General features: G+C 64.9%; 1 protein-coding gene across 2 annotated transcripts; it reads right to left on the bottom strand.

The window, feature by feature from the left end:
• Positions 1–3,564: 3,564 nt before the first annotated feature.
• GABRD (gamma-aminobutyric acid type A receptor subunit delta) lies at positions 3,565–13,132 on the bottom strand (the record flags this gene model as incomplete). Of its 2 annotated transcripts, none has more annotated exons than XM_080801385.1 (9): positions 3,565–4,302; positions 4,636–4,847; positions 5,090–5,245; positions 5,890–6,027; positions 6,478–6,560; positions 7,649–7,869; positions 8,012–8,079; positions 8,356–8,468; positions 13,065–13,132. In XM_080801385.1, 9 exons carry the CDS (start codon positions 13,130–13,132, stop codon positions 4,003–4,005), a joined length of 1,359 nt encoding a protein of 452 aa, XP_080657511.1. In that variant the 3' UTR covers positions 3,565–4,002. The 2 variants fall into 2 exon arrangements, with proteins under 2 accessions (XP_080657511.1, XP_080657510.1); XM_080801384.1 differs by having other exon boundaries at positions 4,636–4,850.
• Positions 13,133–14,004: the final 872 nt, after the last annotated feature.

Genomic DNA, 14,004 nt, shown 5'->3' on the forward strand with positions numbered 1-14,004 from the left:
CCAACCTCAAAGACAAGGAACTCAGGAGTGGAGACCCTTCACGGTCCAGGTCAGTCTGCTGGTACGGACAACAGGGCCGGGCTGGGCACCAGCTTTCCTGTCTCTTGTGGCCGGAAGTCCAGCGGGGCTTGAGGGGCCTGTGGTGGGTCTCCGCCAAGCCCCTGTCGGAAGGTGTGTAGAAGCGCCCCCGGGATTCTGCGGCAAGGCCACACCTGAGAACCATTTGCCCCCAAATGAGACTGTGGCCGCGGCACCTGGCCACGGGACACGGAGCGGAGGTGCACCCAGAGCCGCCCGCCATGGGCATTGCTAAGTGGGCACAGTCCACGGGCGCAGACCGTGGAAAGGCATCACCTGGCTTAGGATCGAGCGAGCCTCGAGGGTCAAAACGTTGCGTAAGAAGCGGCCCAGGTGGCCCAGGTGATCGGGTCGGCGACCCCGTGGCCTCAACGCCTCCCCCTCCTCTGGAATCTGTGACCTCATGTGGGGCTGGGGTCCCTAGAGCCGCGTGACAGAGGGGAGGCCACGTCGGCCCGGGCTCATGGATGCACCGGTCCGATCCGTCGGGCCGGGTGACCTCGGACTGTCTTGCCTCCTGCGCACTTGAGTGCCGTCAGGAGCGCCAGCGAGCGGAAGCCCCTGGCAGCCGGAGACCCGAGTTGCTCGCCTTTCAGTTCTGCAGGATTCACCTCTCGGGGCGTCCACAGCCGTGGCCCAGAGTGGGTCACCGCAGCCACACGCAGTCCAGCGAGGGCCAGGTGACCAAGGCTCAGCCCTCAGGACCAGGCTGTCGGTCCCTGAGCCAGGCAGCTACTGAAGCAAGCCGAGGTGCTGGGCAGGGACGGACGGGGCCGGTGGGGGGACAGCCTGACTCTCGGGAGCACCTGCGGCCGTGGGCACGGACTGCGGCTTCTCGTGCTCAGTGGGGCTGTCCTTGGTGGTGGCGCTGTGACAACCACCACCTCGGAGAACCAGCGATGTCCTGAGCAGACGTGAGCGCTGCCGGGAGGACTCCCCGCTGCTGTGGTGCCGGTGCCACGGCCCCTCTAGAACTTTCCACGGTGCCGCGGGGCTGCCGGCGGCTTGCAGGCAGGTGACCCTGGGGTGGCAGTGGGTGACAAATGCCCCAGCCCGCGACTCCTCAAACGGATAGTACAGAGGTCTGCTGCACGTGTTGGGCAGAGGCTCCCCAGTGGGACTGGGACCTGAGAGCCCCAGGTGTAAAGCACTTTGTCAGCTTTTCCTGCTTCTTCCCCTCCTGCCTCTGGGACACCCCCCAAACTGGGTTAAACCGTGTTCCCCCGCAAATCCATGCTGACGCAGTCCTTATTTGGAAGTAAGTTCTTTGCAGAGCCTGCCCCAGCCCTCCGGACTTGGGCAGGAGCCGTCCTAGCTCTCAGGGAAGCATCTCGGAGTCTGCATTGGCAACGTACGTCCCAGCCTCTGCCAGAGACTACAGACGACGCAGCCACCAGCCCCCAAAACCGTCCCTGCTGCAGTGAGGCCCATCCGGAGGCAGCCCCCCCAAGCGGCCCAGATGCTTCTGACACAGGAACTGCTGACATCTCCCCAAGCTGGCCCCTCTCAGCTGCAAACCTCGATCCGCCCCAGCCTTCAGTCTGCCCATCTCATCACCACCGGAACAGAACTCCGCGTTGAAAAAGCACCAGCCCTTCCTGTCCCTCTTTCCCGGCCCTGTAAACATGTGGGCAGAAATAGAAGCCTGCAGGCTGGAGGGAGTGATCGCTGGCTGCGGAATCAGGCAAAGGCTCCTGCCCGGGTGGGCCTTGCCGCGTGGGTGCCCGAGGCAGGCACAAAGGCCGGCTTTAAATAGCTCCTTGTGGGTTCTGCGCAGCACAAAGAGGGCAGCCGGCAAGCTGCAGGGGGGTGAGGACAGGCGGACATGGGGCGGGGCAGGGCCCTGCGGCCAGGTGAGCTCAGTGGCTCCCTGAACCTTGAACCTACCTGCACAACCTCTGGAGGCCGAGGGGTGGAGCCTACCCTACCCGGCCTTCCTCGGTGGAACGCAGGACCTGGGACAGGACCCCGGCTGCCTCCCGGACTGGGGAGGGTGGGCAGCCCCGAGCCCCGCGCCCGGCCCGGCAGCTTCCGTGCCCCTCTGGGGCTTGAACACCCCACCCCAGGCAGTGGACAGGGGACAGGGACCCTGCACGGCATCCTGCGGACAAGGTGCCGAGGGGATAAGGGGGAAAGGGGCCACTGCCCTTGGGCATCGCTGTCCTTGTTTATGGAGCTGGCCAGGCTTGGCAGCCCCCACCACCCCTTGCTGTCCTGAGGTGGCCCGGGTCCCAGCTGACCCAGATCCCAGCTCTGCTGCTCGGCAGCCTCCTGCTCTCCGCCTGCCCCCAGGGCCACTCCATTCGCAGCTTCTGGTCACACTGGGTCCTGGAGGTCTTGCTCCTTGGCCGGTCCCACCCCCTGGGATGACTCTGCCAAGCTCTGCAGCCCAGTCCTTGACAGCGGCGGACAAGTGGCAGCCTCGTACCAGGAGGGGTCTTTAGGAGGTGAGGGGCCTTGGAGCTAGAGAAGGAGCTGGAGCTGGAGGGAGAGGCCAAGGTAGAGGTGAAGCTGGAGGCGGAGCTGGAGGGGGAGTTGGAGGCGGAGCTGGAGGCGGAGCTGGAGGAGGAGCTGGAGGGGGAGGGGAGCTGGAGGGAGAGGAGGAGGGGAGCTGGAAGGCCTTAAGGCTGGGTTGTGGTTTGCCCAGATGGGCCAACGCCCTTCTTTGCCCTTGACGCGGCCGGGTCTTTTGGGAAGCAGCTACCCTGCAGGGCTGTTCTGGACACTCAGTGGCCACTCTGCCAACTAAGCCCTTTGGGACTAAGCACCCTCTAGCCTCCTCTCCCCGAGGCCTCGAGACGCTGCAGACCCCTGAGCAGATTGTGTGTCAGAGGCAGATGGCAGGACCACCTGATTCACTCATAGTCACAGTCGTGCTCCCCTTGAGGTGGCTTGGGGGGCCCACCAGGAGGGGCACCACGGGGCCAGCTGGGCAGCTGCCTGCCACCTTGACCACAGCAGAGCATGCCCATGGCTGACCTTGGCCGCGGGAGCCGGCCATCCCAGCTCTGCAGCCACCACTGCTCCCCCCCCTGCCGGCTTCCGTTGTGATGACATGCTCTGTGTTGGTGCCACAGAAAATCTGGACCCCCTTATTCAGATCTCCAATGACCAGCAACCCCCATCACCCAGCTGCAACCTTGTCACCCCACGTCCATGGTGGCAGCAGAGATGGGAAGGAGCTGAGTGGTGTTTGTGGGGACTCAGTGGCCTCCCTTCACCCATCACCATGTCCCAGAAAACAGCATAGTGGCACCCTGCCCAGGGGGCCAAGAGACCAAGGTGAGGTGTAACTGACTCCTCGACCCTCTCCAGGTCCCTGCACCTCTGCCCCTCCCGCCAATGCCCAAGGACGTGGCGACATGGCTCACCTGGGGGACACAGCTCCAAATCCGGTCTGGAGCCCGGGGAGCCCACAGCTAGAGGACAGCTCTCCAGTCAGCGAGGTCGCGGCCGCAGCTCAGCCCCAGCGACAGAGAACACAGCCAGCAGCCAAAGGCTTCGTTTTATTTCATGCTCCACCGCCTCACCAAGAAAGTAGCCCCGCCCATTCCCAGCCTCCCATGACCTGGTCCCAGGTCCACAGAGCAAATGCCTAGAATCAGGATGGTTTTTTGAATCGAATGCAGAGTTCCTCCAGGGCCCTGAGCCTGTGTGGCTCAGCCCCGGGTCAGGCTGGGTCTGCCGTCCAGGAGGAGCCGGGCCAGGGGTCCGCAGGAAGGGTGCATGGGAGAGCCCCAGGGTGGTCTTCCAGGAGCCAGTGCGGACAGAGTCTGGGGTCCTCGGAGAGGCCAAGGCTCTCCTCTCATTTTATGCGGCCTGTTGTCATGCCCCCTTCGAAACAGGCAGAGCAGGCAGATCAACCCAAGAGCCTCTCTCTCAGCGGTTGCGGGCTCCAGGACAGGCGAGGCCCCACCTCCGGTCTCACATGGTGTAGGCCGCCCAGTAGAGGACGTTGACGGCCACGAAGGCCGCCGGGAACACCACGCGGGCATAGATGTCGATGGTGTCGGCGTCAATGGGCTTGAAAAGTGCACGGAGGCCTCCCCGGCCCCCTGAGCGGCCCGCGCCCTGCTTCTTGGCCTCTCCGGTCTCCATCTCCACACACCTGTAGGACCCCATGAGGTTCCCAGGCCCGCGGCAGTGCCGGCGGGACACGGCCAGCTCCTGGGTGGCGCCGGCGGCTGACAGGGAGAGGAGCACGATGGCGTTCTTCACATCCATCTGCACGGCGGGGCGTGGCGGGGTAGGAGACAAGGCTGAGCCAAAGGCAGGCTCCCCACACCAGGACCCCAGCCTGGGCCAGTGCCTAAGTCCCCCCGCGTCCGGCAGCGGGATGGGCCAGAGTCTGGACCTGCTCTCGTGCGCCGGGGGCTGCAAGTGACCTCCCCAGAGAAGTGGGCAGAGGGTCCTGAGCAGGTCCCGGGACAAGGGGCCCCAACAATGCTGCCCCTCCGTGTTGGGGCTAGAGGGAGTGGGGACTGGGGGCCACTGGGAGCTGGTGGGGGAGGCTGTCCTCGACCCTGAGCGCGAGGGAGCCGGCAGGCTCAGCCTCACCTCTGCTTTCTGCTCCTTGACCTTGACTTTGGCTTTCTGCTGCTTCCGGTAGTCAGCGCTGAAGTGGGCAAAGGCGTACTCCACCAGCGCGGCGAACACGAACACATAGCAGATCCAGAAGTACACATCGAGTGCCTTGATGGCCGAGGCCCGCGGGAGAGAGGAGCGGGCGCTGACCATCAGCGTGGTCATGGTCAGCACCGTGGTAATACCTGCTGGGGAGGGGCGGTGACAGTGCTGGGGCCCCCGCCATCTTCCTGCACCCCCAGCCCCGGCCCAGGTGCAGGTCAGGCTCCTCTGGCGGGACCTGGCCCGGCTGGCCACGGGCCCAGGACAGCTGGGAACATGAGGCTGGGAGGCGAGACCTGGGCTCGTGGCTGGCGGGGTGGGGGTCCTATTTCTGGGCTCCTGCCCTTCGGCCAGGTCCCTCCGAGGAAAGGTCAGGGCCCCGTACCTAGAGACACCCTGGCCGGCACCGCTGCCTGGCTGATCCAGAAGGAGACCCAGGACATGGCGACGAGGAGGACGGATGGCATGTAGGACTGGATGATGTAGACGCCGCGGTTCCTCCGGAGGCGGAAATGCAGGCTGAGCCGGGGGAACTGGCCGGCTGTCGGGGAAGCACTCCGGGTTGGGACCCGCCTCACACACGCGGTGGCGCTCGGGAGGAGAGGCCCCTGCGAGCCCCAGGCCCCGGCCTTCGCCACCTCCCCCACACAGCCTGATGGGTCAGGGGTCTCCCCTGCCCAGGCTCTAGTCCTGGAGGGAGGCCGGCTCCTGCAGGGCCGCCCAGAGGAAGGAGATGGGCTCCAGGGCCGCACTGGCCCAGGCTCCTGCCCCAGCCGTGTGGCCAGCCCAGCTCTTCCGGCCCTCCTCGGGGCACAGCCAAACGAAAGGAGAGGGCCAGCTGGGCTCACTGGCACCAGCGACCGGGCGGCCGGAGCTGGGAAGGGGCAGGAAGGACTCGGAGCCAAAGCAGCCCCAGGAGGCGTGGCCCCTGACGCCCTGGCCCCTCATGGTACCAAACCCCAGGGGCTGCCCCCTCCAGGAAGCAGCAAAGGCCGGAGGAACCCGGCCGAGAAGACCTGACCCCCGTCCACACTGTGGTGTCCAGAGTCCCCGGGTGCAGCCTGTGCCCGTCCATGGTTTTCCAGTGTCTCCTTGGGGGTCCCGAGAGCCAGCTACCGGCTCCGTTAGAGGGGCCAGAAACCCACAAGCCGGCTCGTGGGGAGAAGCCGCGAGAAGCGGCATTACCGGATTTGAAGTTTCTCAGCTCGGTGGCGAAGCGGTAGCTGGTGATGGTGAACTGGGCCAGGTGCAGCTCGTTGAGGCCGTGGATCCGCTCCTGGTTCTCCGACCAGTAGTACACGACGTCCTCGGACGAGTAGCCGTCTGCGGGAGAGCCCCGGCGGGCAGTGGAGCCTGGCACCCCCCCGCCCCCGGCAGCTCCCAGCAGGAGCCCCCCGCGTGCATGGGGAGCCTGACGCAGCAGCGACGGGGAACAGCAGAGAAGACCCGGCCAGGGGCGAGAAGGCCTGCGGCCGTGCCCAGCACCCCAGGCAGGCGGACAGGGCAGGTCACCGTCTCCAGGTGACCCACAACGGCTGTCACGCTGGCCGAGTGATACAGATACGTGCCTCATCTGGGCTCCACGCCCGCCTGTCCTGGGCAGGGCACTGGCCCCTGGGGCGAGGGCCTCCCGGGCCTTCCAGCTCCCTCCCTTCGGCCTCGACACCACGGGGCCCAGCCAGGTCAGCCGCAATGGTCCCTGACGGTGCGAGTGCCCTGCCCCCCCCGCCCCCCCAGCAGAGTCGGGAGCCGCCGGCGGCCGGAGGCACTCACAGCTCTCCAGGAGCAGCATGCACTCCTGCTCGTCCATGGGGTACTTGGCCAGGTCCATGTCGCAAGCCACCGTGGACGTGATTCTGCCCAGACAACGTGCTGGTGAGGTCTCCGGGAGGGAGGCCGGCGCCCGCCATCCTGCTTCTCCTGCCCCCACCCCCACCCGGGGGCCCCCTCCAGCGAGGGCGGCCGAGCGGCCTCTGGGGCTCTGTCAGCGAGACGCTGGCCCCAGGGGGAGCGCAGACCACTGCGGTCCACAGACAGACACCCGTGGCTCTTCCTTCGGGAATCGCAGCTGGGCTCCCTTCACTTTGTTGGTCCTTCCAAATGCCTGTTTGGCTAAGCGGGGCGGGGGGGGGGGGGCGGCGCTCGGAAGACAAGGGCCCGCCGAGCACCCGACCTGCGCTGAAGGACAGCCTCTGGGCGTTCCCGCCGACCGGGCCGTATGGGAAGAGGCCGGGGTTGCCAAACGTTCTGACTCTCCAGAAGAATTTAGACTCTTACATAAACCTCCTGGTTGGCAACTAATGCTGTTTTTAAAAGGCACGTGTCAGAAGCACGTGTGGAAACAGATGCGCGGACATCCGTGTTCACAGCGGCCCGACCCACGATGGCCGACATGTGGAGCCGCCCAGGGCTCCCGAACACACGAGGGGGCACCAGGCCACGGAATGCTACTCAGCCACAGAAGGGACAAAACCCTGATGAACGTCACAACACGGGTAACCCCAGAAACGCTGCTGAAGGGAGGAAGGCAGACACAAGGGGACACGTCGTGCATGAGTCACTCAACGTGAAATGTGCAGAATGGGCAGAAAGCGGGTTCGGGGTGGGGAGTGGTGAGGGAATGCTCAGGGGCCCGGGGTCTCCTTTTCGGGGAATGAGACGTTCTGGAATCAGACAGAGGTGATGTTTGCACAACACTGCGAATCTACTGAATGCCACGGAATCATTCGCGTAGAAATGGTGAATTTTATGTTATGTGAATCTCACCCCCGCAGAAAAAGCAGAAAGGCACCGCGTTGGCCAAAAAGCTGCACCGGCGGGCTCCCCGCCGCCCCCTCTGCAGCTGCCGTGGGTTCAGCGGTGCAGGTACCCAGAGGCTCCGGACCCCCCCGCCCACACACTGGCTCCCCGTGGAGCCTCTCGCTGGGACCGGTCCTGGGCTCACCGGATGCTGTAAAGGATCACCCCGTCGGGCTGCAGCCGGATGAGCTTGTTCTCCACCGTCACGTCGTGGAACCAGGCGGACTTGGCATTCACAATGAAGGTGTCTGGGAGCCACAGCTTGTCCACAAAGCGGCTGTCCAGCCCCAGAGTCTCATTGGTGTGGTTGTAGGCCAGCCTGCTGTCGCGCCAGCTCTGGTGTAGAAACACGGTCATGGTGTACTCCTGCGGGGGGGGGCAGGGAGGGCCACCGGCCGTCAGCCGGCTCCTGTCCCCGGGGGGGGCAGGGAGGGCCGCCGGCCGTCAGCCTGGCTCCTGTCCCCGGGGGCCCCGGGCAGGGGTGCGGCAGAGGGTGGCCGGCACCTACCATGTTCACCTCCGAGATGTGGTCGATGCTGGCCACCTCAATGGCGAGGGCCACGTTCACAGGGGGCCCTGCAAGGAAGGAGCTGAGGCCAGGCCCTCCACCCACCGAAAGCCAGGCAGGCAGGACGGGGCTTTGCAGGGAGGACCGTGCTGGCGACGGTCTGCAATGAGACGCTGAGAAGATCCAGCCTCCTAGCTGTGTCCCTGGAGGGGCTAGCTGTCGAAATCTGACACCCTCCTTGGGGACCTCAGATGTACCCCCAGGGGAGCCACCCCAGAGCCAGCAAGGCTTGCACCCGCCGCTGGACGCAGGAGCCTACCCGTGCCCCTGCCAGCCGCCCTCACCTCCGATGCCCGGCCGGAAGTTTCGAGCATAGCCCTCCATCAAGCCATCCAGGTTGGGGAGCCAGGATATCTCCAGGTTAGAGCCAACATAGTCCCCAATATCGTTCATCGCTCTGGAAACAAAGGCCCCCTGGTCACAGGCTGGGAGCCAGGGACGGAAGCTAGGTCCTTCCTGGGACACTACTGTGAAGCCCCTCCAGGCCGGACCTGGCCAGTCCCAGGAATGCCTGCCAAAAACGGGGAGCCCAGGGAGGAGCGGGGCCCGAGATTCCTCCACCTCCCCGACCAGCCTCTCTGCTCAGCTGCCTCCCACCCACCTGGCCTTGAGTGAGCAGGCTGGGTCAGGCAGAGTCCCCAACCTCCCTCCATAACCGGCCTGAGGAGAGTGGCCAGTCCCAGAGTCCCCACCGCCCAATGAATCACCTCAGAGGGCCTGACAAGGGCCCTCGGTCTTCCTGCCAGCCTCGACGGGTGAGGCGCTCCGCAGGAGGTGACTGGAGAGAAGAGATGTGTGACCAGGAAGCTGTTGGGGGTTGTTGGCGGGGTTCGATGAGGTCCCAAACCTGACCCAGGGCAAGGCGAAGGGCCCATGGGGACGCTGAAGCCGACCTCCTGCTCTCTGTCCCGTTCCAGGCAAGCCCAGGCCTGGCCCCAGAGACCCCCAGGTTGTCCTGTGCTTCTGAAGCTTAGCCTGATCCCAGAGCAGCTGGGGCCGTGCCAGGGGTTGCAAGGAAGTCCCACTGGCAGCCTGTGCTGGTCGTGTTTGTCCCCAGCAGAGCCTCGTCGTGTGGCTGGGACACACCAGACTGCCAAAGGCTCCCCAGCAGCCCCACCTGCCCGCCCCTACTTGTGCTCACCCGTCCTGGGGTCAACAGTGCCGCCCAAAATTCATGTCCACCCAGAACCTCAGAATGGGACCTTATTTGGAAATTGGGTTGTAATTAGTTAAGATGATATCATGCTTGATTAGGGTGACCTTAATCCAGAGTGGCGTCCTTATAAGAAGAGAAAGCAGACACACAGGAAGAAAGTCCTGTTACAACAGAGACAGAGATCAGAGAGATGCAGCCCCGAGCCAAGGGGTGCCAAGGACCCCAGGAGGGCCCCAAACTGCCAAGAAGCCCAGGAATGGATTCTCCCTCAGAACCTTCCAGAAGGAGTCAGCCCTACCCTCAGACTTGATCTCGGGCTTCTGGCCTCCAGAGCTGGGAAAGAGTAAATGTCCATGGTCTTAAGCCCCCCCAGTCTGTGGTCACTTGTTAAAGAAGCCCCGGGAAACACACACACCCTGCCCCCTGGCCGGAGGAAAAGGCCTGTCCAGAGTCAGGCAGGAAGAGAGGAGGGCATTTGAGAAGAGCTCTCATGTGTTACTCTGTAATCACGCTGTCCTCTCGGAAGGGGGTTCTAGGACCCCTTGTCCCCTGTCTAGAGCTTGCCTGGAACAGCCCCTCCTCTCTCTCATCTACGGGCCCTTGGAAGAAGGTTGAATTTGAACCAAGAGCTCCTTAGTGGAAGGAATTCACAAACCCTGACCTACCCCCAAGGACCACCTCGGTCCCTCCAGACAACGACTTGGTCCAGAGCAGGGGTGGGCAGGTGATTTGGTAACAAAGTGTGAGAAGGACTTGAACGAAGTCCTGGCCCCAAGTGAAGCACAATTAAACACACAAACAGAGGTCACCCTGAGGATCGGACAGGCAGGGACTGGAACTGGGTTTTATTTTTGGACTGCCCCAGCTGCCATCTTGCCGCAGCGGCCAGCTTGCCAGGAACGAGGCTGTCAGGAGACTCCGTCCTTCCCTGGCCTCAGGGTGGTGGCCCAGGCAGCCGCACCTTTCCTCGGCCGGGTCCCAGGCCCACTCGCAGGCATGAAGGCGGGACCGTGGGGAAGCCCCTGGCCCTGAAGATCGCCTTGAACTGGAAGGATGCCAGCGGACTTCTTAGCCTCTGCCGTCCCTAATGGAGTCCGAAGGGGAAAGGCTCCCGGCCCCATCTCACTTGTCACCTAGGACAGGGGCTGCTCATTTTTCCAGCTGTGAAGAGATGATAAAGGCCATCCGAGAAGGATGCCCGGCATGCTAGCCTGGGTTGTGGGGGCCTTGCTTTCCTCCCATGGTTCAGATGGGCAGCTAAAGGGGTAGACTGGGTCCACAGGCCATGTGCAGGGAGCTCAGCACAGGGCAAGCTTGTGGAGACTCTGACTAGTGCCTTGGGAGAGAGGTTCTGTTTCATCTGATGGCCTTGGACCCAACGATGGCGTGGGGTGGGGGCTCCCCTTGTGTAGACAGACACAGAAGCTCAGAGACAGATGCCCAGACTCCCGGGATGAAGCAGGCCCCATGAAAACACTGGCGGCTCGCACCTAGCTGTCAGGCACCATCGGGCCTCCCTCCCTCGACTGACCCCGGTCACTTGTCTGTGCCCCTGGGGACAAGGAAAGGTGGGTGTAGCTGAGCATGGCAGCGGGGTCCTCTTCACCGTGCACACACAAGCCCACGGTCCCCGACAGCTTTGCTGTCACGGAAGCACCAGCTGCTCTGACACCTCAGTTACCAAGGCGAGGAGGAAGCCCCCACCAGTCGCACCGGGAGCCGGCACGGGAGCGACCGGCAGAGCTCCTCCAGGGACGTGGAGGCGCCAGTGGCCCAGAGCGGGGCCGGCCACAGGGTGTGCAGCCGGCAAGCTCGGGCACCCACTGCACCAGTGGGTCCTCAGGTTCAGGGAAGGCACAACTTGGGCCCAACCCACCAGCGTCACAGGCACTTTCCTTCTTCTCCCACCAGGAAGCCCAGGATCTGCCCCGAGTCCAGGGGCCAGAGCAGGCACCTCCTGTCCGTCCTCCCACACCGCTCTGCCCGGGTGTGAGGACCAAGCCCAAGGGAAGGGAGGTGCCCTCCTCCTGGTTTCCGGAGTGGAGGACACAGAAGCTGGGAGAGGAGGCTCCGGACTGACAGCAGGGCACTGTTTGAAGGTCGCCGCCCAAGGCCTATGAAGCCCAGAGGCTCTCCTCCAGGCCGGGACCTCACTGTGCAGGCAGACACATCCGTTACCCAAACCCCAAGCCAGATGTGGGTCAAAGTTCAGAATGTTTCTGTTTTTAGAAAGGCGATATAATGCACTTCCGGACTTGGGGTGTGGGGGAGGGTCTGGAGAATTTCCCAGCAGGAAAGTACAAGCAGGCCCCAAAACTAGGATAAATGAGCCTCATGGAAAAGCAAACAGGCTTCGCCACCCAATGAGCTTTGGTGTCAAACTTGGGCTAAGACTTCGGGATCCGAAGCAGCTGGGACATTTTGGAATCACAGCTGCGTGGCTGTGCTGGGCCCACAGTAGGTCCCAGGCCTCTAGGACATACGTCCATGGCCACGCTCAGTGCTTTGCCCTCCCTGTTACCTTGAAGTGGGAAGAGGAAAAGGGCCACGGAGCCCCATAAAAGAACAAAGCCCTCGCGAAGACAGGGGTCGTGTCAATGCTGCCTGTGGTCTTGGGCACAATGGGCACACTGTGGCCAGACCCAGAGCTTCCTGGCTCGGCCCCCCACCCCACCAACAAAGAAATTCGGACCACATCTCCCCCCACGTCCCTGATACGTGCTGCCTGGGTGTCTATAACCCAAACACAGGCTGATGTTCAACCTTTTCCAGTTTCTAAGGGTCCAGAAGTCTGGAATGCTACGGGAAGGGGCGGGGGCTGTCCTTGTTCTGGTTTTCTGCAGCGCTTGCACCAAGATAACCCTCAAAAAGTCCCCTCACAACTCCCGTCGAAGGTGACCGGGACAAATGCATGGGATGCCAGGCCACCCGGAGCCCATTTCAAGTCCCCAGAGAAGAGACACACCAGAAGGGACCCTACTGGTCCCTGAGGCCAAAGGGAGGAAGCCACAGCCCAGGGGGACCCTTCTTCTTAACCTCTTCCATTCTCTCCTCCCCCAACCGTTAGAAATCCTGAGTTGTCCTGGATGTCCCCCACCCCCTCACCTCCCATCCCTACGCGCCCCCCCCCCGCCCCCAACCAGGCAGTGGGCTCCTTCCCACCTGCATACTCTGGAATTCAGTGGATTCCATTTGAAAGGGCCCCGGAAAGGAGACTCCAGGGTCCTGAGCGGGAACTTTCTGACGACCACCCACAGCCCTCATCTCGTCCACCCCAGCCCTGCTAGCTCAGCGGAAGCTCGTCTGTGTAGCTCTGCTCCCATGGGAAAAGGAGCAGCCTCCTCCCCCGTGTCCTCAGGATCGCTCCTTCCTGCCTGCCTGCAGCTCGTGCCGAGCCGAGCGCTCAGCCCGCGCCTGGAAGGGCACCAGCCGGCCAGGGACCGGCCAAGTGCCCCTGGGGCGGAGGACCCCAGCGAGCCCGGGCACCCGGGAGGATTGGGAACGTCTCCCCCGCCCTCGTCCAGCCGAGCGGCGCCCGTTCAGCACCGGGACGGCGGACAGCACCCGGGGGCGCCCGCAGCTGGGGTGGCCGCGGCCCGCGCCCCAAGGGCAGCGGCGCGGTGAGTCCCGAGAGAGGAGCCCGCGGGGGAGACGGGGTGGGGGGAGGAGAGTCCTCGCGGGGAGATGGGGGTGGACACGGGGGGATGAAGACGGGAGTCGACGGGGGCGATGAAGACGGGGGTGGAGGTAGACAGGCGTGGGGGGTGGGGATGAAGGCCCGAGGGTTCTCCCCACCGAGGGCGACCCCGGGAGTAGCGCGGACCCCGGGCCGCTTACCTGGCGCCGCGGGGCTGCTGCGCGCAGAGCAGCAGGAGCGGGGGCAGCAGCCCGGCCAGCGTGTCCATGGCCTCGGCGCTCGGCGCTGGACCGGGGACGGCGCCGAGGTCCCGCCGGTCGCGGGCGCTCGAGAAGTTGCTTCTCCGGCGGCCGCGGCAGCAGCACCGGCTGGGCGGGAGCGGGAGGGCGCGCGGCGCGGGCGCGAGGGCGGACGGAGCGCAGAACCCGGAGCCCGCCCCGCCCCGAACCGGGCCGCCCCCCAGCCGCCCCGCCCGTCCGCCCCCACCTGCCGCCCAGCGCGCCGCACTCCCGAGCCGCGCGGATTCCTCCCCGCCCCCGAGCCTCGCGGCAGCGCCCCGCCTCCAGCTCCCGCCCCGCCTAGTCGCGCCCCCTCCCCGGGGGTCGGGCACTTCCCCTCCGCATCACTGCTGCGGGGGAGGCGACCCAGCCCCGCGACCCGCCTGGTCGCCGCCTCCCGCTGCCCGGCCGGGCGCCTGCAGACGGACCGGCGCGGCGATCCTCGTCCCCGGGGCTGTCTGTGGGGGACACAGGTCCGGGCAACCGGGTTCAGGCATTTGAGGAGCGCGGCGCGGGGCGGGGGGCTAGCGCCCCTGCGGCGTTCACCCGCTCCTAGGAGAGACGCCCCCCCCCCCCGCAGCTCCTTCCAAACCCCTCGCACTTGGGGCAGAGCAGAGCCTGAGTGGTCGGGGGGCAGAGCAGCTCTGCCCACCCGAAAGGCCTGCCTGGGGAAGAGAAGGGAGGTGCGCCATGGGGGTGCTGCCCCCGCCGGCCGGGTCCTGGCCGCCGATGCAGTGACTTCCCCGTCTGGCCCGATCAGGCTTTGTCGCACCTGTCCGGCTCCCCCCTGCAGGGCGCTGCAGACGGCCGGGCTGCAAATGGGGACATCCACCCTCTGCACCCCACAAAGAGCTGAGAAAGT

This window comes from Martes martes (genome assembly GCF_963455335.1).
Source record: "Martes martes genome assembly, chromosome: 4".
Taxonomy (NCBI): Eukaryota; Metazoa; Chordata; class Mammalia; order Carnivora; family Mustelidae; genus Martes; species Martes martes.